General features: G+C 38.4%; 1 protein-coding gene across 3 annotated transcripts in view; it reads right to left on the bottom strand.

Annotated features, from left to right (window-relative positions):
• C4H4orf50 (chromosome 4 C4orf50 homolog) overlaps positions 1-25496 on the bottom strand; it is an 86974-nt gene that overhangs the window by 55990 nt on the left and 5488 nt on the right. For all 3 annotated transcript variants that reach the window (XM_064711760.1, XM_064711759.1, XM_064711761.1), the window contains 9 exons: positions 24447-25142; positions 20601-20697; positions 19725-19849; positions 17141-19354; positions 16292-16393; positions 14376-14522; positions 9788-9964; positions 7583-7639; positions 7010-7192 (listed from right to left, as the gene is read on the bottom strand). In XM_064711760.1, coding sequence (XP_064567830.1) covers positions 7010-7192; positions 7583-7639; positions 9788-9964; positions 14376-14522; positions 16292-16393; positions 17141-19354; positions 19725-19849; positions 20601-20697; positions 24447-25142 — 3798 coding nt within the window. The remainder of the gene's footprint in view (positions 1-7009; positions 7193-7582; positions 7640-9787; positions 9965-14375; positions 14523-16291; positions 16394-17140; positions 19355-19724; positions 19850-20600; positions 20698-24446; positions 25143-25496) is intronic.

The following is a 25496-nucleotide window of genomic DNA, read 5'->3' as shown; positions in this document are numbered from 1 at the left end:
TGATGCCATCTGGATATTGCATTTATTTAGGCAAGGTGGCATGAATACCCAAACATGTCCTAGCTTTGCAGGAACAGATCAGCTGGAAAATGAAATCTTTATATTTGGAGGTTCCCCTCTAGACACAGGAGCCCAAGGCAGCTCCAGAAGTCCTTGGTTTCCAACCAAGGTTACAAGTGCCATATCTCTCCCCATCACTCACATAAAATGCCAGCTGGCTTAAAGCAATGAAAGGTCAGCCCTGAAATGTTTTGAGGCATGAAGATATCAGATCTAAAAATATTTGATGAGAATTTCCTCACTACAGGAAGCACAGTTAGAGGCATTTGTGGTGATAGATGAGAGTGAGCAGGAGCAGAACAAGTTCTGGAGCTCAATGACCCTGAAAAGGCAAATCATTGTCCTGCTCATAGGCAGGGGAGTTGGTAAAGCTGCCAGAAAAAAACACAACACCAAATAAAAGCTGTGACACTGGCACAAGTAATTTCTAGAAAAATAACCTTCTTGAAGGGTCATTCCTTTCCTTCAGCTCTTTACCCCACAAACCTTTTTGCCTCTTGAATTAGCAAATTATTCTGCTGCCAAAGTAGTGACACTCAGCAGAAAGCAGGGTTAATGCAAACCCCAGGGAGTGAAGATGTTACTCCCCTGATGAAGATTTCACAGTATAGTCTGCACTATATTTGAAATTGGTATGATTCTCAAGACTCATCTCTGGCGTGTCATAAGACTAGAACTAGAGATTGTATTTCCTACAGCACTTTCCTACAGCTAAGCAAAAAATTTTGTGTTTTGTCTCAATTGCCTAGACATTAGCTTGTTTTTTTTCAGGTTGGTTCTTTTTTATTGGGTTTTTTTTTTACTATATTTATTCTATTTTCCTTTTTTTTTTTTTGCTTTCCTTTCAATTTTCCACAAAATATCCCACCTAGGAAGAAATGAAAATATTGTGATATTTGACCAAACTGAGAAGAGTGTAAACTTGCATAATGCCAGGTTCTAGGAAGGATTGCTATTGGAACCAAAAAACATCAACTTACCCCAACACTACAAAAAAAATAAAACAGTGGTGTCAGAGAGAAGATGAAAATCTTTTAATTTATCTGTATATTTTTAATTGTACATTTTATGATAACCTAAATCCTACAATTTATCAGAAAATAAAGGAAGGTTAGTTTTTAAAGCTTTTCTTTTTTTTAGTCATGGCTATTCCTGTACTGGCATGTGCTGCTCTAGAGAAACACATGCTGTTGTCCATGAACTACAGCAAAAAAAATTGCTAAAATATCTGTATTATGCAGTCAGGAAATAGATCTAAATCTTGTCAGCTAAACCAAATTTTACTTTCAAAGGGCACTAACCTTGAGTAAGAACCTTCTCCTCAGCCAGCAAAAATTCTTGACATCCTCTCTATCCAAACAACCACTTACATAATTATTGAACAGCTTTATCAGGTATTTTATTGCAAAGGCCAGGCTGCACCTAACTTTTTTAAATCTGTATTTCATGTCTCTCAGTATTTGTAATAATTTCTCTAAAAGTCAAAAAAACCCATATCTCTCAGCAATGGAGTTCACCCTTCTTTAAAAAAAAATTACTAAATAACCTATTCCACTCCTTCATCCACTTGCAATTCCAATGATTCAAGGCATGTTTTTTGTAATGTCAGGTAAAAAAAAACAAACACCTTTCTGCAAAGAAAACTTTGTCTTGAAAGATTCCTTGCTCTTGATCAGCCTTGTCCCAAAAAGGCTGAAAGCCCAAAGTTAAATTCTTTCTCCCTTCTGAGGGTGGTATTTATCAAACCAAAGTCTATCTCCCCCTGGCCCTCTTGACAACCACTGGAGCCCAACTTCCACAGCTCTTCCCACCTTATCCCAGAATCCCAGGATGGGTCAGGCTGGAAGGGCCCACACTGGGTCATCTGCTCCACCCTCCCAGCTCAAGCAGGGCCATCCCAGAGCACAAGGCACAGAATTGTGTCCAGACGGTTCTTGAAGATCTCCAGTGAAGGAGACTCCACTCCCTCTCTGGGCAGCCTGTCAGTGCTCAGTCATCTGCACTTACCTAAAGCAGGTACATAAAATGGGCAGCATAATTCCTTGGAAGGATGTTTTTCTCTGGTTTAACTATGAAAATAAATAGATAAACTACCACAGATGACTGTCAGAAGTACAGACATCATATAGGAAATGTATCTCACCCTCAGTGCCAGAAAAGCCTCTGGCCTTCACAGCCACACACAAACCATTTTAAGGAAAACATCAGAGAATTTATTTCAGGCCTATTATTTTCAAATACAGTTCACTGAAAACTTGCAAAGTAATGAGTAGAAATACAAACCAATAAATAAACAAAAAGCATTGTTCTATCAAAACATATCTCAGAAGATCCCTTGACAGAAAGAAGAATTCAGCTATGCTGTTCTGAGCATTTAATCCCTATTCTGTAAAACAATTCACTGCACTGGACACATTCCTTGCCTGGAGCTTTCCATCCACAAGGTTTAAGATGACTTCATGAAAAGCATTAAAAAACACTACCATTTATCCCTACATCCCTTGCACAAATTCCCTTTCAGCCCCAAGAAATGAGGGCAAACAGCCACAATGGTTTCAGATCCAGTATGGAAAGAATATATAAAATATATCATCAGGTCAAAGTGCTCCAGCACAAGAGAAATTGGATGAGCAGCATTTTCCATTACAGACATCCAGACAGAGGCAGTTTGCTCAGTCATTCGAAGGAAAGAATTAAACATACTCCTTTTTCTTCTCACCTAGCCCAAAAGAGAGAGAAAAGGCCCAAAATATTGCACAACTGTAGTGGCTGGGCTGAGTCCATATGAAAGGGGAGCCAAGCTCACTTGCTCCCCTGCGTGGTTCTCTGATCCACCAAAAGCAGCATGGATACTGCCTCCTGTTCAAACCAGCCCGACCGGGTAAATCCTGGCCCTTAAACTGCAAGAAGACACCTAAACTCAGGAAAAAAATCAAGCCTCCTCTTTCACATGTCCTATTACTCATCTGGAACCTCTCCTCTTGCTTCCTACTTTTACCATCCCAAGCAAAGCAGCTGTTGCAAAGCCAAGTCTTTTATTGTTAGATGTTCTGTGAACATGAATGTCCAAGATCAGTTGATGAATGCTGTCCTGTGCTCTCTTCCCTGGGAGAGGCAGAAAAACAATAACTGTTAATAATGTCCACTGATTAATTCTACAAAGGCAAGAAAAAAGAGATGAGGCCAAGGTCCTTCCAATTAAAAAAAAAATCAGCATTGAAAAGGAGGTGATTAAAATGGGACATGACAAAAGGCCAAACGTGGACACACATTTTGTGTCTGACATTGGGGATGTGACTCCCGGCCAGGGCACTGTGCCCAGTGCCACGTGTACCTGCTGGAGGCAGCCCTTGTCCCAGCAATGTGTCCTCTTCAGCCACATGCTTTTTGTTTTCCAGATACAAAACAAGACAAGGTTTTAAAATATTCCTATTGCCAAAATTTATTATCACTCCACTCCAATGGCCTGCAATGGTTTTTCAAGTCTTTTAAAGAGAGAATATATTACAAAGCCTTAGAAATTACCTTCTTCATGCCTCCAAAAATTTCAAGTTCATATTAGACATACGTTGTCATTTCAATGCCTGCCCAAAAGATGACCTTTTTCAAAGCTGAGAGTCAGCATTTATTCACCATCCCACACAGAATTTTTGCTTTCACCAAAGTGACATAGATGCTGGATGAAAAAGAATTGAAATAAAACCCCTTCCTTGCAATCATATATGTTTATTATGATAAAAACCAAGTAAAATTAAATTAAATTATACTAAATTGCTTAATTAAGCTAAATTACAAACAAAAAGCTTCATGGTGTACAGTTTTATCATGAGGAAAAGTAATTCAAAACCTAGTCCTCTTTACAGTGACTTATTAAGATAAGGAAAACTGTCTTTTATGAACATAATACTCTAGCATGTATCTGACCTCAATGAAGAGTGCACCGCTCAAACAAAATTACGAGATACTACATGATTCAAGCAAATTTTGTTTTTCACTAACAAATATTTGAATGTAACACTGAGCTGTGAAAATAATCAAGAATGACAAGCCTCAAATGTATGCAGCTCTGCTGAACTGAACTGATGGAAGTCTTGAGTTAGTCAGCAAAATAAAGCCACAGGGACAACAGGGATTTATCATGTCTGAGAGCAGAGCCTTGAAAGTCTGAAGAAAAGCTCCAAAGACAGTGGGCTTTGCATAATATCATCTTTGTGGTTTAGTATTTTAGTTGGGATGAAAATTTGGGAGAAAATACTTCTGGCAAACAGAAGGAAATGATCAACCATCCATCGTGTCCTGAACGAGCAAAGAACTGGAGTTTGCCTTGGTCTGTGAGCAGGAGTAACTTGGTGGTGCCCATAAGTGCCCCACCAAAGCTGGGGCATCCCAGCACCCAGCTGAAGCAGCTCTATCCCCTCTACTTGTAATTTCATGTACAGACAAAAAAAAAAAAAAGGAGTTCTTTATAGAACTATGAACCAATAATTTTTTTCTCGGAGAACATGACTCAAAGATTTTTACTGAACTACAAAAGGTCAGGCCCTGAATTGAGTACAGAGTCCTCTTTCCCTTCAAAAGGCTCTGGATCAGTTCTTCATTCATCACTGCAAACTTTGAGCTGAAATTCATCAATAAGTCAAGGCACAGAGGTTTGCTGCCAATGTGTGACAGGGCTCCACTTGTTACTGGGTCCAGTAATGAATAAAGACAATTGCAAATCTTTAATTTAAGAAGGAAAATAAAAGCAAAAACCTCCCCAAAAAACAGCAATCCACCAGGTTTTGTATAGTAGAATTCTAATGTTATGAATGCTGTAGGAGTGAAAAACTGAGTGGAAGGAAGGAATGAGCTTTCAAAAGAATTTTATGTAAATGCATGTTTGGTATAGGTCTGGAATCTTAGATGTGAATTCCAGGGAGAATAAGAATCAAAAGCAAGAAATAAAATTTCCAAGATAAAAAGTTAGTTCACTTAAACATATGTCCACAGAATTCAGTACAAGATCTTTTAAACCAAAGGAATGTGTCACATGAATATGAAACAGTCTCTCTCCTTTTTTTTTTAATTTTTATTGTAATCATCATTAAATTAGTAGTGGTGAAACTTGGACATTTTTTCATTGAAAGTGTCTTCCACTGGAAACCTGATAGAAATAGACATTTTTCATGAGAACATGCAACTCTTCCTTGATAGGAAAGTTTCCCCCTGTCATATGTGGAAGGATTTATCACAGACCAGAGGAGCCTTCAGCTCAGTGTGAGCACATCCAGCAAGAGCCAGTCTGTTCCTCACATGATAAAAGTCCCAGGCTTGAATCCTATTTGTGCCTGAGCCTAAGTGAGACCTGTGGCCACTGCAGTGCTAGACACCATGGAAGGGGCTTGTGCTCCACTTAATATGAACAGCTAAATATTTGTCAAAGCAGGGGATTTAATGTGGGGCTCTATGCTGCAGATAAGTTCACTGGCTATCAGAATACATATTTAATCTAATTCTCTCTTGTTGAACCTAGAAGTTGAACCTGCTAAGTTTTGTGGTAATTGAACATTTAGGGAGACAGTGTGAGTGTGAACAGTATTTTGATATTTATTGTGTTGGCAAGCTTTATTAATGCTTATCTATCACAGCAGTGTCTGAGAAAAGCCTGGAGGCAGAGGAGTACTATCTCCCTTCTGACAGATGAGTCCCATAGCTTGGGTGAGGCATTGCTGGACCCACACTTGAGGTATTCAAGGAGACACAGCCAGACACAGAGTCCTGTCCCATCCTGCAGCCAGGAATCAATCCACCTTTTCCTTAACATCCAGTTAAATTGCTTTTTGCTACAAAAACAAGCAGGACTGATTGATAGCTTGCAAGACTTAGTAACACTGTAAGAATAAGCACTATCAACATGATACAGAATACCACTCGGTGTGTAAAAGTGCAAAATCATCACAAAAATAAGCCTGTGGATTTACTATACTATATGCCAATTTTGATCATCTTCTGCTGGTGAAAATGTCAAGTGTCATTAAGATAAATTCTTTTTATGTATTCATTTTGCAGTGCATTGTGTCAGCTGAAGTACAATATATAGTATGAACCAATATTCTGTGTACTGTTTTTACAAGCACACAAAATTATACAAATGTGTAACACACAGTACTTCTTCCCCATACCCCACTTTTAACCAAAAAGATTCTACTCAAGTGTACTTGACACAAACATTATCAAATATTGTCTGGGTACTTTACAGGCTTTAAAAAAAAAAAAACCCAAGAAACAGACATCAAAAGGAAAAAGAACTTCTTGATGGACACTGAAGTACTGCAAGGGAATTCCTGTTTTTTTCAGGTTGCCAGATTGAGATTTCTGTCCTTAAGAAAGTCTTCAAGTAGGTGTAACTCCAAAATTAGGAAGTTTATTCCCAGTATCCAAGATATTAATGACAATATTGAATATAACCAGGTGTCAAACTTCCTTTCCCACTTTTGCTTTGCCAGAGAAACACAAGTGACCAACTCCCTTTTGAATACAAATGCTCACATTTGTTAAGTCTACAAATGTTCACGAGTTAAGTCTTAAAATATTCACAGATGACCTTTTTTTCCCTGACTTCTTCAGAAATCTGAAACAATTCATTGTGCAGAAAAGAAATGCAAAATTTATATTTAAAATGTAATTGAGTAATACATGCTGCATTATCCATCAGATACTTAGTCAAAATACCAGGGGAGTGTTTCTTGCATGGAACGCTGATGCACTTTGCTTTAAGCTCCTGAAATTTAGACCCTGCCAACAGCAACAGTAAAATGGCCAACTCCATGATTTGTCTGAAGCAATACTTACATTAAGCAATGAAATATGTTTTACAGTTGCACATTAAGTCTCCCTAAACACTTTGAAAACCACCACTTAATTCAATAGTGTACACATGAGGATACTACAAGGAAGTAGGAGCACTTACCACTTGATTACACATTGGTGTAAAAGCAACCATGTACTCTGCCAGGGTCATGTCATTCACCAGGCTCTTCATCTCTTCATCAAATGCAGAGTTAATAAATCCTTGCCTGTGGAATTCATCATGCATCCTCCTAATGAAGCTGTTCCTTTCCTGGCACTTTTGGGTGAGGCAAGCCAGCTTAGCCTGTGTGGCATGAACACACAAACATCCCATGGCTCTGTCATTTCACTCCCTTCTGAGACTGCAAGATTACATTTTGTGTCTAATCTGTAATTCCACATTTTGACCCAAAGCTACAGACTGTATTTCTATGTCTCTACATTATTAGATGCCTCCACACCTTCAATATATATGCACAGATAAACTGGAAAGAGATGTTCCCTTTCCATGTGCAAGGTCCCCCTTTTGAGAGGTTGAAAGTGACTTTGCAATGATATCAGCGAGCCCTTGCTCACTGAGGTGAAGGCAGCAGCACCAGAAAAACAGGGACAGCTCTAGAGGAAGGCACAGAGCCTGTAAGCAAAGGGATTCCCCTGTGCAGTTCCTGAATCAGGGTTCAGGGAAACACAGTACCTTCAGAGGAGCTAATGTCAACTTCACTTCAGACTTGCTCTTCTGCAGCTCTTTCTCCTGAAAGGTTGAATAATATCCTGCATCAATTTATAAAAAAATTACTTTTAAATACTCCAGTGTTTTTTTGATATTTGTTTTAGACCTGACTCTGAGGTGTACACTTTGCATACCTGTGTGACCCTGTATCACAAACAGGATGAATCAGTGCAAGGCACTGGCTGCACACAAATAGGCTCTGGCATACAAACACTGCCCTACATTAGCATTAGTCTAAAAATTATCAAAGGGTTTTGGATGTTCTTAGATGGAGCCTTAGATCAGTGAGGTTATTTAATCAAAGCAGCATCACAGTCAAGACTTGGTATCCTTCATTATGCACTCAGGTTCATATTTACTCTGTGAATCTTCAAAAACATTTGTTGGGGGAAAATTTTCCTTTTTCTTATCAATACTATAAATTAGAGAAAAGAGGAAGGATTTTCTGCATGTATATTCTACTCTGGAAAGGAAACATCAACAGCCTTTTACTCTGACACAGCTGATACATGTCCTCTATTAGGAGGTGAAGCAGGGAGGGCCAGATTACTTAGTCTGTACCTTATCATTAAAATCTACTGATAACCCTCTTTTCTGATTATGCAAAAAACCCACAGTATCTTGCTACAAAAAATCCATTACCATTATGAACAAATACAGTACTTTTGACAATAAAGATTACTTTGTATTTATCTTGCCGGACAATTTATATTTCTATAAAGTTTACAGTAAGTATATAATATTCATCATTAAAAACCCTCCTTTATGAGAAATCAGTTATGCTGAAAAAGGTCACATTGTCCTCAGCTAATAAATTGTGGGCTTGGGAGGAATCAGAGCAGGCAGGACAGGGGAAACTTGTATTTACATTGCACTAGGGGAACAAAGAGCTAGCAGTAGGTTCCTGCACTGGAGACATTCAGCTCTTGATGAGGCAGGGAGCAACACATCTTGCTGAGGCAACAGAATTAGGATTTGTCCATTTATTTGAACAGCACATCTCACCCTTTACTCACCTACCACCTGATGTGATACTACAGAACAGTTTCATTTTACCAGCACTGTTCTTCTAAGAGGCCTCCCCCAACCCATGCCTGGACAAGCCACTAACTCTCTTTACAGGACTGGTTTAGAGCAAACCACAGCACAGGGTGAGGCTAGGAAAAACAAAACAGAGCTACCACCACCAAACAAACAGACAAACAACAACAAAACAGAAACAAAAGTTGTAGAAAGATGGATTTACTGGGGAGAAAGCAGAATGAAACCTGTTCCCAGTAGGGAGAAGACAATAATCTCTTGTATTTCAGAGAAGAAGCATGTTCTACTCCTTGTGTCAGGCTATGAAGAACAAAGAGCACTATTGAGAACATGCCATTTCGTAGCTGTTTCAGAGCCTGGTGGGCAATTCTAATTTGGCTCACACTGTAACTATTATCCTATTCCAAAATATAGTTCCCAATAGGAAACAAAATCTAAGGGAAAGAAGTCCTAGGAGGAATTTGTTTCTACCCAAGAGTTCAGTAGCTGTAGTCACACTTACAGCAGTAGCTTTGCTGTAACACTGTAAGGCAGCAGCTTTGCAAATCTTAATGTACCTGCTCTTTGCCAGGTGAAAAATAATGTAGAAACTGCTTGTCTCAGTGCATTTGTGAATACATGGGGCTTCTCACCAGAATAACTATGACAAAAATCCAAACCACACACCTGTCTGAAAATGTCTTACTGAAACTCTTCATGTGTAACCCTAACAGGTGAACCAAAAAGTTAGGAAAACTCTATCAAAATTAGCTTGGAGTTTCATAATCTGATATAGTGGAAAAAGAGAGTTGTGAATGTTAAAAAATCCTGACAATTTAAGCCAAGGAGGTGGCTCTATAAAGAATTTCAACATCATTGTGCTCGCATTACACTATGGGGATTAATCAGAGCAGAGACTGAATTTTCATGATCATCTATCATTTTTCCATAACATGGATCACTTAGGTAGTTTACATCTTTTCCCTATTTCTCTGAAGTTAGGAGTACTTGTATATGCCTGGAAACCATTTAACTATCCTCAGATTAATTCCCAGGAAAGAAGACTATTTTGTTTCTCCGCTTTGAAAAGAGAGATGTAGAATCTGACATCTAAGCTCACATTTAAGTGCAAAGAGAACAATTTTATACCTTTTCACATAGTTGAGCCTGAAGGAGTTCCACTTCATTCTGCAAGTCATGAAACTGATTTTGTAAAGCAGCCTGGTCCCTGAGCTGGGCTTTCAAGGTCAACACTTGCTGCTCTAATCTCTTACTGGCTATTTTATTCACCTCTTTTTCCTGGGCATCCTTCAATGTGTACACAGGCTAGAGAGAAAATACACAGATTTTCAATTTAGGTATATAAAACAACAAAAATATTCTTAATCATGTCTTATACCACAAAAATTCCCAATCAATATAACTACTTACCTTGTACATCAAAAAGAAGCAAGCTGTTAAAACATGCATAATCCCAAAATTTCATGAACATATTAACACTTATATTTTTGCACTAATCTTAAACTATATGTAAAGAGTACTCAACCCTTGTGAGAAGAAGCATAGAAATGGATTCCTACAACATTTCTTCAAGGTAAATATATGTATTGTAGTGATGTAATGGGGAAACTGGGCAAAGACAGATGAAGTGACCAATCTGTGGTCACATAGTAAGAAAAAAACTCAGATGTTCCCAGTCTCCTGCTTCAACAAAAAGTAATATGTTCCTTGTTTTTCTACATGTATTAATGCCAGAGAGATAACCCCCTCTCCCAAATATTTATTTGCTCTGGAAGATTATTAATAAACTAATAAGATCTTAAGTAAAAATTTCTAAAAATAAAATTTGTTGCATTAAATGTAATAATCATAATACAGAACAAGTGGAAAGAGAAGCTTCTGAATTTAACTCCTCGTCCCCCACTCTTCAATTTCGTTTCTCCCCAATTTCATGCACTTAGATTGAAAGGATTAGTGAGAGCTTTAAATTGATGGTCAGCATCATGAGGTCAGCTCCTACAAGTGACACTGCCTGATTAAACACATAGATTTAGAATGAGACAAATCTGAAGGAGAAGGAAATATCCTGGAAAACACCAATGCTATTATATATATTTATTAAAATATAATAAAAGAAAATACTGAGTTGATACACACAGCTGGTCAAGATTTCTGACAATGTAAGTATCAGTATATAAGCAAGTCCAAAAGATTAAGCTAAAAATTATAGTCTGACCCATGATATACTGTGGTAAAACTGTATCACTTTTTGGCAAAACAGAATGATTTTAATGGTTACAAACATTGATACAACTGAGAGAGAAGTTCATACTCAGCCCTGATGCACAACACCACAGTAAAATTTTCCCAGCCTTTCTGGCTTTGGCACCCCTGACTACAACACACTGAAGGCACCATTCCACAGGGAACAGCAAACTGAGCTGACGGATCACATTGCAGCCCATCAGTGCAACACAGATTAAACCAGAAATATGTCACTGTCACAGTGCTCCTCCTCCTGAAGCCAGTCCTCTGTGCACAGCACTGGAGCAGGTTGGATGCCTTGTACCAAACTTTTTGGCTCCCTCTTGTGTCAAGAGAACAATAGGAACAGCTGGACACATCACCATGGATTAGACCAGGGCTAAAAAAGGACAAAAGCCTGAGGATGAGCCCATGACATAGTATTTCCCTTATCTTCTCTCCCATATTAAAAGTATGTTAAAACCAAATGGGAAACACTCCCTAACTGAAGAAGCTTTATGGAAAAAAAGGTGGGGAAATAAAACAACTGTGTGGAGGTTAGAGACAGAGAGAACTTCCCTCTTTCCTTTTGCATTTGGCTGGACCACCAGCAGTTTTCTGTAGTTCCAACACACAAATGAGGCATACAAGATTTATGATGAGCACTTTGTCAGATGTCCCATTTTGCAGTGACCATGGGTTATGTAGTCAAGCTGCAGAAGGATGAAGGACCCAGCAGCTGGGACTGGGAAATAACCAAAGGATAACTAAGCCTAAAACACAGCATTTAACACACTGCATTCTTGTAAAACGTGGCAAGACCACTACCTTTTGAAGTTGGTACCCAAACATTAAAAATAAAACCAGTATCTTCCTCTTCTTATGTGAATTATGCTTGTCTGAAAACTCAGTGAGAAAATGAGAAGGAATATGACCTTTTTTGCTACAGGCCTTTTTTGCAGACAGTCATCAGGAGTTCACTGGGCAAGCCTTGTGCCTTATTTATTGTCTGCATTTCATGCAAAATTCTTCAATTATTTTTTAAAGCTGTAAACATTACCCTGCCCCCTTCCTGCTCACCCCCATACTTCTCTTAAATTCAACCACAGCACCACCTCAACATCCCAGAAAACTCACCCAAATGCTTCTAAGCTAAAGCATATTTCACCTGTTAGCAACTTCACTGAAATAGAATCCTAGCAGCAAGCTTCAAAGATATGATCTTAGCTCTCTTTTACTTGCAATGAATAATATCATGACAGCCTTATGGAATGTCAGGTGACAAGTAGGATCCCTGGGCAGTAGGGGCTGGAGAACATAAGAAATGCAAAAAGCTCTACAAGACACACTCAAAACACAGCATATTTCAAACACTTTGGGTTCTAGGCTCAGAGTGCTCACATCTTCACTCTTTCAGGCATTGCAGCAAGAGGTGTTCCAGAAAAATAAAGTTTTGAACGTGAAAAAGCATAAATTACTGTGATTTACTGTATAAGGGATTATTAGTAACTTTGAGTAATGAAAAAGAGTTTTGGTCAAGGGTGGAAAGTAACTGAAAACAAAAACTGGATCACCAGTCAACAAAACTGCCTTCAGGAAGTAACATGATAGATAATAGATAATGATCTTTTATCATTATCTTTAGAAAAATAGATAATGATCTTTTCTCTGACAAAGTGTCTTTTTTTTAATCGAGACAAACTTTCATTTTAAGGTCTCACACAAACCCGCTACCAACAGCTTGGTGTATATTAAGAAGTTTATTTTAAAGGTGAATTATTGAAATAAAGTTGACCTTTCTTAAGATATACTATTCTATTTTCTATTCGACTACTTGCTAAATTGTGCCAACAAAATAAATATTATTTGGTTAAAACATAATGGACTTGAGTTATGCAGAGAATTAGTTCTGCCATCAAAAACTGAAGGATATACCCAGTTCTGTGAAGTGCATGGACTGCATCTTTGACCCTGGATTCCAAAATTTGGCACTAAACCACGACAGCCTACAAGAAGTCAGACCTAAACAGCATCACAGTATTGCATAAATCTATCCTACTGACCAATGAACACTAATTTGAAAACATAAGTTGTTGGAGGGATTTAAAAGAGGCAGGGTTCTGTAGTGCAAGGCTGACTGCTCTTTTTCCAGTGTAAAAATATTCTGTCAAGGCCCATGAATTTTATTCCCATGTGAGTCATAATTAGCATCTTACTTCACTGACTAACATAATAAACACTAATTGCCCCAGACTGTCCCTAAAAAAAGGATTAAAGCTCCATTTCCCTAAAAAAAATGATTAATGCTCCATTTCCCAAAAATGCACCCAAAATCTTATCTGCTGGCTTAAACAAAACATGTGACACATTTCTTTTTATTTTCAAACAATTTGGGCATTTCTTCTTGCTTGAAATAGATTCTATTGTATTAGGATGCTACATGCCAACACATCAGAATGACATGAAAAATATTTTAAATTTTTCATCTAAAAGTCTGAATCCAGCTGTCTAAACACCGGCCCATAGTGCCATGTAGAGTGTACAAGCTAACATGAAATAACTGCCTAGGACTTCCTGGCTACCTACACCTTCAGCCAGGATGCCCTAAGGCTTTTAACTGGGACAAACAATGACATTTAGGCAACTGAACTGACCTCAGAATCCTTATATTTTGCAGAATTTGTTTCTATTTTCTGCTAAAGCCATATCTATCCAACCTGTTCCAAACAAATCTGCAAATATCTGTAGATTGCTACAATGTGCTTTTCCACCTAGTAGAAATGAAGTATTTCCTCTTTGCAGCTCACTAGTTAAGGAGGGTGAAAATAATTACAGGGTTAGCTGAAAAGTCTTTATAAAAGCTGCTTCCAGAAGATTATTCAGTAATTAAAAATGTTTCTTTAAAACACTTTATTTTGGTGGAAAACATAAACCTGTATGAAGACAGAGAACCACCTGAAAATTTAAAAAAGCTTAATTTACAGCAAACCCAGAATTTCTGTGATATAAACACATTCCAGTGAGATAGAAAGATTTCCTGGATTTTGGAGACACATATCTGGGCCACATGCCTCCATTAAAGACTCTGACTTTAATCCACACCATCTGTCCAGAGTGTCATTTTGCCTGCCCAAATCCAGCAATCAGGGCTACAAGGCCTGAAATCAGGGCAGAAAGGCCAAATACTGCAAAACACTGCAGACTCCTCCAAGACCTTTCATTTAGGCCATCTGAAAATGACTTTGGCTAAAGAGAGCAGAACAAGAGCTCTCCTAGACAAAAAAAAGAGGTGTTTACATTGCCCATGCAGAGCCCAGAACCTGGGCTACTCTGCAGACAGATGGTCTACCTTGCACAACATCTGCTCTCTTTTAAGTTTTCAGTGCCTGGAGAGGCTCTTTAAATCTATTCCCAATACCAATAATGTGTGTTTCTGCAGCCAGAACCCTCCTCCCAAGGCCCATGCTTTTCTCCATGCCATTTACATACATACCATTAATTTGCAGTGCTGCTTTCCCCACATTTTGTCCCCAACTTCTTGTTTAAGGTGGTCTAATTCTGAGAGAGCCTGCATCAAACGAGTTTTGGTTTCTTCATACCTTGTTTCAGCAAAACCAAGCTCTCTGTACCACTTCTGAGCCTAACAGGAAGAACAAAAATTCCTGAGTATAATTAGTCCAGCAGTGGGATCCTTTCTCAATACTAGCTTACAACCATGGATGTGAGGCTGCTCTCTACATCATAGCTTTCGAATTGTTATAAATTGGTTAAAATAAATGAACCTACACAATACACTACAATCTTATCATAAGACATCAATGCAACTCTAGAAGTATGCCCTATAGAATATCTCACTAGAGCTGTGTCAAAAATATTATTTAAATTTATTTTTAAACATGAAGCTACCATAAATATTCAGAACAAAGTTTAAAAAAGCTGTGGTGTATGCACATATGATTTCGGAGATGACATTTTTGAAAGACCTCAGAGCAAAGTTCAAGCAAGTTTATTAGCTGGGCAGGGGAAAAAAGTTTTCTTGAGGAATGTGCCCTGGTTTCAACTGGGACAGAGTTAATTTCTCCTTAGTAGCTGGCACAATGCAGTGTTTAATTCAGTTTAAGAATCAAAGCAAAAATATCAAAAATTAAGAGTGCAAAGAAGGGGAAAAAAAAGCCCTCCATATACTCACCTTTTAATTTTTTTCTAGGCTGCCTTCATTCCACTTACACACATCAACTGTAGTTTTGAAAACAAAAGTAAACCTACACCAAAAACCACAAAGAAGCCCCTCAATAGCTCAGCTGGTTGCCTGACAGCAAGCTCTTTCCTTTGTATGATATACCATTTTTTCTCCCTTCTGGAAGCAAAGGTTTCACGTTATTTTAAGTAAACTGAGGAAAGTATTTTAACACACAACTTCCTTATAACACACAAAAGGATTAGAATGACCCAAATTAATCAGATTTTACAAAAGAAATAAAAATGAAGCTGTCTCTTTATGTTCAAAATAAAAGGTCAGAAGTCTTGTCTAACCATCCAACAGTCATCTAAATCCATCCCTTCATTCCAGTTGTCTCACTTGAAAGCTGGGAAGTCTTATAAAGCTGCTTTCAAAGGACAATAAATTCACCTACCAAAAAAACCCCATTGCTATTTTTCTTTTACATACTCAACACACCTGCTGCTGCCAATGATTTGTCCACAGGGCATGTGAGTGATGCCTGTTACAACACCATAAATGTATTCCTGCCACAAAACTAAAACATTCTGCTTAGATGTGCATGGAGTGGAGATCGACTAATAAAAAACAGGAATGTGAATATCTGGTGCATTTGGAAAGGCACAACACTGAAAGCTTCCTTGGATGGTGTCAAAAGTGCAGATTTTTTTGTGTCACACAGACACAGAGCTACCCCTCCACACTTGGAAGTCTCCAAGAAGGTGTTGCTGGACTTGGTGTTTGCTATACAGCTGTGGGAGAATCAGCAGCACACCTGGCAATGCCTCTGGATACAGCAAACCCCTGACAGTGATCTGGCTTCTCACTCAAAAACTGATTTCAATTCAGGTTTGCAGTAACCGTCAGTGCTTCCACTGCCTTCTCCTCATTTCCAGTGATTGGAGGGAAGCAGCTTCCCAGAGATGCCAGAGTGGGCAGGTTGTTGTGTGTGCCTCTATCAGGGCACCCAGCCTGTGGCACAGTGTGCTGCAGGAATGCAGCTTCACTTGATGTTCTGGCCAACCAAGGGGGACTGTGCCATTCATCACTCAAAGATCAGAGGAACATTTTGGTTCTCTAGATCAGAGACTTCTCTGTTTTGTGAAAGTGTTAGAGCCTGGCAAAAAGCCATGTAAGAAAACACAAGAAAAAACAAATTTGGTCCTCAGAAGTACATTAGAGTAGGTTACCTCTTTTTTTGATTTTTCTAATTCCTTTTGCTGTATTTTTAGTTGCTCTTCCACCTTTCTGACTTGCTCTTTCATCATACTGTAGTTTTCAAACATGCTGCCCTGGGTAGACAAAAAGACAGGATGACTCCTCTCACCTGTACCAAATGGCACTCAGTCTTTCATAGAACAATAGATGGTTTCCTCTTAAACTACTACCAAAAAATTGCATAAAATCAAGGTATTACATATAAATATTTTCCTGCTGTCTATTCTCAAGTGAAGTAGTAATTCTGCATTTATAAGTACATAATAATCTCCACAGAAATTCACTGTGGTGTAAGATACATGGCTACAGAGGGAAAACAAGGATAAGAAATCCACCACAACTAAAGATCCTGTCTTTAGAGATATACTTCATATACATCAAAACAATAAAAAAATTAGACCAAATAAAAAAATAAATTAGTAAATGATCATGTGCACACTTTTCACCAAAACATGAAATTTTCACCATTACAAAAAGTTTCCTTCTGTTAGGAGAACTTGTAGTAGAATAAAAGCTTCTTGTAAAAGCTTTTACTCTTGAAATAATAGAAATAATTTTTTAAAAGCTTGAACAGTGCAGTCTTTTAAGTATTATTTTTAACTTTGTAGCTTGCTGTATCACTTTAACGTTCTCTAATACAACATTCAAAAAAAAACCCTCTCTGGCATTTTGCCTTCTGTTTCGAAGCTAACTTTAGCACCTCAGCTCATGTGACAGGTTACAGTTTCCTCCATCACTCAGCTTTGCCCTCCAAATGACTTTTGTATCTCCCTTTCTTCAGAAGATCCTGATCAATAACATTCCTTACTGTTATTATTTACCTTTTTGCCAGGGGAATAATCAGAAGGATCTGTAGCCAGAACACCCTGTTCTTCAGTTTGTGTTACACTACATGCTGTTTCAACTTTCTTTGGCTTAAGACCAGGTTGTTGATTTTCTTCTTTTAGTTTTACTGTATTTTTGTTTGTTCCTATACTTTTCTCTTTTCTCAGCTCTTCATAAGTGAAACCCAAAGAAGACATTAACTCTTTTAAATTTTTATTTTCTAAAATAAAGTTTGCATTTGCTTTCTGAAGTTCACCGAGCCGTTCTGAAGTTTTTTGCTTGATTCTGTCAATCTCTCTTTGCAGCACACATTTTTCCTCCTGTAAGTCAGAAATGGTTTGATAACAGTTAGTTTTGCAGTCTTGGAGCTCTGAAACTAAGGCGCTGTATTTATCTTGCTCACACTTTATCTCTGACAATTGTGCCAACAAAGTTTCTTTTTCACCTTCTGAAAGAGCTATTCTTTGTAAATTTCTCTTTCTCTCTTGCAGTAATTCATTATATTTTGCTACACAGTTCTCCTTGTCTTGTAATAATTTAGCCATTTCTTTGAAGCACCTGCTTCTTTCTTCTTTCAGGTAAGAAAGCAGCTGGAAGTATCTAATTTTCCTTCCATTCAGGGATAGAACACTCCTGTGAGGTTTATTTGATGCAATTGTCCATGAGTCTTTTTCAAAATTCCTGTTTTTCTCTTCAACATATGAGAGATTCTTTGAAAAAGTTGCAACTAAAGATGTTCCTGGGGTCATGGTGCTTTCTTCTGTAAAGTTATCAAAACATCCACCAGCAATTTCTTTCTCATTAAGGAAGTTTTGGAATGAAACTATGTTAGATTCATCTGCTGCTAAAACATATTGAAAATATGCATCCATCTCCTCTTCCAGGGCACACAGAATCTGGGCATATCTGTCATTCTCCTGTTGTAAAATACTGACTTTTTTGGCATAATTCTCACTCTCTTGCATCAGCAGAAATATCCTCTGAGAACACGCAGCCACTGCTTTTTCCAATACAGATATTCTCACATCACATCCATTTCCAGCTTTCCAGGTTGATAGAGGACAAAAACACCTACAAAAACTGTTCCCTGGCTGGAATATTTTGCTTAAGCACACAGGCCTCTCTTGCAGAGGAAACAGCAAGTTTAGCAGATATCTCTCTTCATCTGATGAAAAAAAAAAGTGAGAGTATTCATGCTGCACATTTTTAGCAGCTATTTTTTGACATGAGAAATCCTTATCTGGTTCATGGAGTTTCAAGGTCTGGTCTTTCCTTTTTTTCAGGCCAATATTGCTGGAGGGGCTTGTTTGGTGAGTTGGTTTCTGAGCCTGCTTTCCTTTCTCTTCCATTTCAATCATGTCTTCTCCATTATGTTCACTATTCACATCAGGGACGCAGTTTTCTGAAATATTTTCTTCTTTATCCATTCGTTCAGAACTCCCTTCAAAACACTTTTGAAAGACTTTGAAAACAATAGGTAAACTCTGGGCACCCTGTGTGCTATGGAGACTCTCTCTGGCTTCCACTCCTTGCTTCCTAGGACTGAATAATTCATTTCTGTAGGAAACTTTAGAACTCTCCTCAAGATCACAGGTCACCTGTTGATGTTTGGCTTCATCATTCTGTATTTCCTCTCTTTCAGCTCTCCCTGTAAAGATTTTTTGGTGATACTTCTCATCATCCACATCTTTATCCAGACATTTTTTCTCACTCACACTTCCTGGCAGAATTTGCTTGTTTCCCCAATGTTTTTCTATGTTGCATTCTTCTAGGGATGTTGTGAAAATTTCAGCCACAGTGGAAGGCAATGTCCCATGAAGAAATTCAGTAGCTCTGTCATGAAATTCTCCTTTTGCAACAATGCAAAGATGATCAGACCAAAGATTAACATTTGTCTCACAGAAACTCAAATTCCTCACTTTCTTCTCAGTGGTGAAAGCTGTTATGTGACATCTCCCAGGCTCAAACAAGGTCAGTTGGATCTTCTTTCTCATTAAGATTTCAACCACAGAAGCAGGGAATGTCTTCACTGGTGGAGCTATGGTGTGTTCCTTCAAGAGAAAAAAAGTTTCTTCATCTTTGGTTTCCTTACTTGTCTCATCACTGGGTAACTTCTCAGAACAAGGGGGAAGCAGTCCTGCTGCATGATGACTTGGGGTACACCTCAAACTGTCCTTTAGAGTATTTGCCCTCTGCGGTCCAAGGGTGACCTGATGACAGCAAATGAGAAATGTTTCAAGCTGAAAAATATATGCTACAGTCTGTTACTAATCATAACTTGTTTTTCCCTTGATCCACAAAATATTTGGTTACAGATTTATGAGAAAAAATATTTCCATACAAAGGGTTTTCAAATGATTTAAAGACTTGCAACGAGTGTAATGTTACAAATTAGGTATGAGTAAGTCAACCATTGTCTTAGTGCGCATCTGTATTCACCTTGTAAAGCATCTGTAGTAGCTATAATCTAAAGCTACTTTTATATTCACCTTTAAATACACCAACTCTTCATTTTCTCTCCAATTTCACATGCTCCCAGTGCACAAAGATAGCAAGAACAGCAGTAACTTTTCTTCTCACCTGCTCAGTCTCAGCTAGACCAGCAACTTTCACAAAGGCACTGGAACTGCATTCCAAAACTGGTACAAGGTCTTCTGGAAGCTCCTCCATCTGCTTTAGTCCCTCACAATTACAGGCTGGTGTTTCTGTTATGGTGAAGCACAGGTAAATATAATGTCACTCCCAGATAGTTACACAAAAAGCAAACCCAAAACCATCAGAGAAGATGTTCTGAACAGAAAAATATTTTAGTGAGTATGCTCAAAATTACCTTCTCTATCAGCAGCATTCATCACCAGTGAGACAGATACAAGCATGAAGTTAGACACGAAAATGAGGTTCATAAAAACCCCATAAATATAGAGGTCTAAACCAAGGTGTATTTGGGGTTCAGAGTTCCCAGTTCCCAAAGCATTTAGAAACAGAAAATACATTTCATTACAGTGGGCAGGTAAAAACTTAGGGATTAAATTTACAGGTTAAAATGACTCACTGCAGGTGTGGATTTACATACACTAAAATTTGCTATAAAATTCCCATTAATTTATGTTAGAAGAATTTACCTGATATAATCTGCCAACAAAAGAGCTTTCATGTTGTTTGGTCTGAAGAGCAAATCTGTCTGCTGCATGGCATTCCCAAATACTATACTTCATCCAGGACATACAAAGTACCCCCTCACCTCTGTAGCTTCTTGAAAGTTCTAGGATTTCTTGTGAAAGCTCATATCCAAATAGTGGCAAAAAGTTATCATTTCACCTTCCCCAGATACAGTTTACAGATTAGGAGGATTTTCAAAGGGTTTACACCTTTTAAGTCATACACACCCCATGAATGAAATAATTTTCACTTAAATCACACAGAAATGAGAGCAAAAAGTCAGATCTCTTTGCATACCAGACTCTTTATCATGTAGCAGCACAACTGGAGTTTGAGTAGCTCTGCTACTAAGTGAATCCGAGACTGCCCTCCATTTCAGATGCTGAACTTCATCCTGGGAAAAGGGGGGGAGAAGGAAAAAACCCCACAGGTTATATACATATACAAGTATTTGTGATATAAGAAACAGGCAAATAAATTTCCTTTGTTATTTTACATTCAAAAGACAAATTATTTCCTTAGAACCACTATTATTTCATACAATTTTCTTATTTCAGCATTTTCCAGTAAGTACTGTAATTGTAGACTTTCCTTTAGTTTTCCCTTCATACTTTACAAAGCATTAAGGAAGGAAATCTGAGCCACAAGCATGTAATATGTCAGGTCACAGGTGGAACAGTGATTAAATTATATGGTCATCAACAAAGATAAAAGAAAGTCTAATCAAGAAGGGAATAAGACTAATAGTTCAGTGCCCAGCTACAACGACAATTGTTCCTAGGTTGGAAGAACTCCAAGTGGAATAACCACTCTGAACAAAATTTTGTTTTTCCATTGATAATTTAATTGCATATTTCATATTCTGTTCTTGACATTTATGTTGAGTCCCTGACTGAATTTGAAAATTCTGACACTTCCTGATGCAAAGCAGATACCCCTATTGCTTGATAACAGCAGGTCACATTTCACATGCACTTTGCTCATTTTTAGTGAACAGAAGAATCAGATTTGACTGTCTCAACAAAACACATCACTGAGACAGTAACCAAAACAGCTGCACAACAGAAACCATGCCAACACAGGCCCTTTTGTCTTGCTGCAGTGCCCTGAATCAAATACCAGCAGAAAATAAATCTGAGCCCTTTGCACTGAGCTGCAATTTTAAAATTACATATGGATGGGAAAGGTAATGACTTCCAAGTCTTCAGTTCCTAGTGAGTCAGGAAAGACTGCTGATTTTCCACAGCACCACCAGTGAGAATCATTTTTATTTCAACCCAAGTCAGCTGCCTCATTGTTGTGCTCTATCAAAAAATCTTGACTGGGAGGCACAACTTAAGTGGAAACCACAACACTTCCAAGATTTATTCCCTTATTTCCTCAGTAATATCAACTGATAGAAAGGTTTGAGTTGAAAGGTACCTTAAAGGCCATCTAGTTTCAACCCCCCTGCCATGAGCAGGGGCACCTTCCACCAGACCAGGTTGCTCAGGCCCCATCCAGCCTGGTCTTGAACACCCCCAGGGGCAGAGCATCTAAAACCTCTCTGTGCAACCTGTTTGAAACTAATGTCAATTCCCTGAAACACAATCATTCCACTCCTGCACCTTTTTGTTTATTTCTTTACAGATATCAACCCTTGATTTATAGGTGGGTACTGTCAAAAGAAGGTTACACAAATGAATAAGACACAAGGCTCAGGTGGTAGAATATCACACTGAGAAATCAAGACCTCAGCTGTCACGTGGAAGCTGCAGAAAAATGCATTGCTTGGCTTTTTCATACTTTTCCCTCACCTTCAACAGACCCCCCTAATGCTCAAAGGTAGAAACTGATAAGTGAACACACAGCCACATGTAACAAGCTGCCTTTTTTGGTGTATGCTCATTTCTCATTCAGGTATGTACTGCAACTGGAATACTGCAGACAGGATGCTGATACTGAGATGAGATTGGAAATTCGAGTTTTCCACAAGATTTACTTGGAGACTACACTCCACCATGAGATGCAGTTTACCTCTTGGTCCTCAGTCTAATTGGATCTTGTATTGCACACAATTTTTCCTTTTTATAGCTATAGATGGAGTATGATGAGATCAAATATGATTTGTCTTTTAACTATTTTGGCTTAAATACTACAAGATGGAGGTGATGAGACTGAGAAATTCTATTTTAATACATGCTGGTAAAATTCCAGATAAGGGGGAAAAACCCTTTTCAGTTTTACAGAAAAAACACCAGATGTCTCCCTCCTCCTTTTATCATAGATACTGATTTTTTTCCTTGCTATCTCAAGTCATTTTCTACTAGAAAAATGCAAGTGTACTTGTAGTACCAAAAGAGAAGGAAGAGACAATCAGAATTGCAGAAGGCACAGGATTTGATGCTGCTGATTCTATACACAGTATTTAAAGAACACTATCCACTCTGTAGCAAAGTAAACACAAATTGTGTCCTTTTCATTTATACCAAAGACTGGGTAACTGAGACTCTAGTCTCCTATGACACCAAAAATGTAAATTAATATTTCAAAAATAAATGGTTAGAAAACTTCATGTAAAGAAAAAAAAATAGGCTTTTATTAGAGTACAAAATAAAAAGAATCCTGTTTCTTGAAGACTTCTGGATTGGTCTCAGGCAATTAGTCTTTTGTGTATCTTGCTTTCTCATGTTTAAATAACTCTTTTTTTCCTCCTTTTCTCAATTTTATCAAACCAATAGTAATTCTTTACTACTTCTTCTCTGGCTCTGAAAGCCCTCACTCCTCTTGACTTTAGCTGTGCAGTACCCTCATTGTGCATTTGTTTGTTATATCTGCTTATGACTCAGTGCAAGTCCCTCAAAAAGTATCTTAAAATATTTTTAAACTGTATTCTTCATTCCCAAGGAAAAGTGAATACACCAGTTAAAGTGATTATAGCAATGGCTCATGGTAAGCAGCTGGTCTTTCTGCCACCTTGGGGCAGCTCCACAGACATGTGGGGAATGCTGCAGCTCCTGAGCTCAACTCGGGGTCACAACGTGCTGCTGGTTACTGCAGGATTATCTCACCACTCTCCCACAGAGACAACCTCCTGGAGCTCACTGCTTTGGGATCAAGAATCACTGATGGGATAAAATCACCAGGCCTCCAAAAGTGCATTCCACTAGCAGGTTAAAAAAAAGTCCATATTTCCTCTAGCTTTATGGACACAAGATCCTCTCTAGCTTCTCCCAGTTCTGGAAGTACTCACAGTCTGACTGACCTCCAAGATGAAATGGTTTTGCTCATGCCCATTGCCTCTTGGTTAGCTGCAGTTAAAATCAGGAGAGGTCCTGGGATATGAGGTCACAATCTGAATGAGTGTGAGGCATAGCTGATTTCACTTTAAATAAAGTCTCAATAAAAATTCCCTCCACCTCAGTGCATGAAGAATAAAACTTTGTTTGAGTCCATGCTGTGAAAATAATTGTTCCTTGTCAGCAAAATGAATTGGCAGAAGCTGAATGCCATATTACAGCATGAGCAGAGCTTTCCCATGCAGGGCTGGGGTGAAGTGCTCAAAGCAAACAAGTCCCATTCAGTGTATTCAGGGCATATCACAATGCTGCAGAGCCACAAACCACTGACTGGCTCAGCTCATTTGTCATGAATGCTGCCTCCATCTTCCCTTGTTTACAATTATCCAGAAATTCTCAGAGACAACATTTATTGTCAAGGGTGCTTTTTGCTCCAGCATTTGGGCAATAATGAATAACATGCAAAAACTCATCCAACCATTTGTGTCCTCCTCCACTGAGGGGTGTCCACAAGGCAGGTCTCAGAAGTTCTGGGTTCTACTTTTAGTGCCAATCTCATTCACATTGAGGCATTTTGCTGTGAGCACAGCACTTCAAAGGTTAAGAAAAAAAGGTTTGTTGAGTGTCCTTAATGTGCACCTAGCAAAAGCTCTGATGCAATGAAGCTCCAACTACTGATTCTCCTGGATGTGAAAGAGACACTGGGAAGTACTAATGGATAAACAATAATAAGAAAAAAAATCAGGCAGGATAAAGCCTCACACCTGCATCTTGACTGTACCTCTAATGACAGGTATAATCAAGGGTGATACAAAGATAAAAACTAATTGCATTTTGCATTATTTTTACTCACCAATTGACTTACCAGGTAAACACTGTTGTCCCCATCCACCGATCTTGTAAGTTCTGAGTATTTTTCTTTCTTCTTTTTCAACTTCATAGTACCTTGATCTTTTAAAGTTCTGTTTTCATCTAAAAGCTCTTCCACTTTTTCCTGTAGTTTGATTTCAGATATTTTTAAGCTATAGATCTGATGGTGAGATTCTTCCAATTTTGTTCGGAGAAAGTCTTCAGTGTTCTGAGAGCACTGCAGTTCAGTCAGCAGGTCTGCCTGTTCCCTGCTAGTGTTCTCTTCTTTTTCCCTCAAGAACTTCAGGTTTTGCTGAAATGCCTTGAGGTGGCTTTTCACATCATGCTCCACATTTTCAATACAAGCTTTCCATTCCATTTCTTCCCTTCCAGGGTGCTTACAGCCCTGACTCGCACTGCACACTGACTGCAGCTTCTGCTGGAGGTGCTGCACCATTCCCTCTTCTAACTTGGATGTCAAAAGAGCAATATGGGCATTAAGATCCAGGACTTGCTTTTCTAGCCTAGATACCTCACCCTGAAGGTAACAGTCCCTTTTCCTCAGTACCGCTGTCTGTTGTCTCTGCCTTTGTTTGTAGTGCTCAAAGTATTCTGACTGGCTTTTTATTTCATCCTCTTTTGTCTTCAGCTGCTCCTGAAGCCAACGCAGTTTTTCCTTGTTCTTCTTCTCTGACTTCTTTTGGTTTTCAACCTATCATTTCAGTGAGATATACAGTTAACAGCTGTTAATAACTATTCACTTATATTTTTTCTTAGTTCTGACTTTCTTTTCTGAAAACTCAGGAATGACACAAGTAGAATTTTTTTAAAGCAAGTAAAATGCTGAATTTAGAGCAAAAGTAACCTGCTTTGTCATTTCAGCCATCACCAAAACATCTCAGTAGGAACCAAATAAAAAAAACTCATCCACATCTGCTACTACATGTCATACAGGAACTTTTTAAACACATTTTTGAATGTTCTAAAGTACATATTAAACCAAAATAAACCTTAGAACTGTAATTCATATATCCAGCTCTGATTTATACAGTAACAGATCCTTAAC

The sequence above is a fragment of the Zonotrichia leucophrys genome, chromosome 4, assembly GCF_028769735.1.
Source record: "Zonotrichia leucophrys gambelii isolate GWCS_2022_RI chromosome 4, RI_Zleu_2.0, whole genome shotgun sequence".
Lineage (NCBI taxonomy): Eukaryota > Metazoa > Chordata > Aves > Passeriformes > Passerellidae > Zonotrichia > Zonotrichia leucophrys.
Note: the sequence above shows the minus strand (reverse complement) of the source record. Positions and strands in the feature narration are given on the sequence as shown.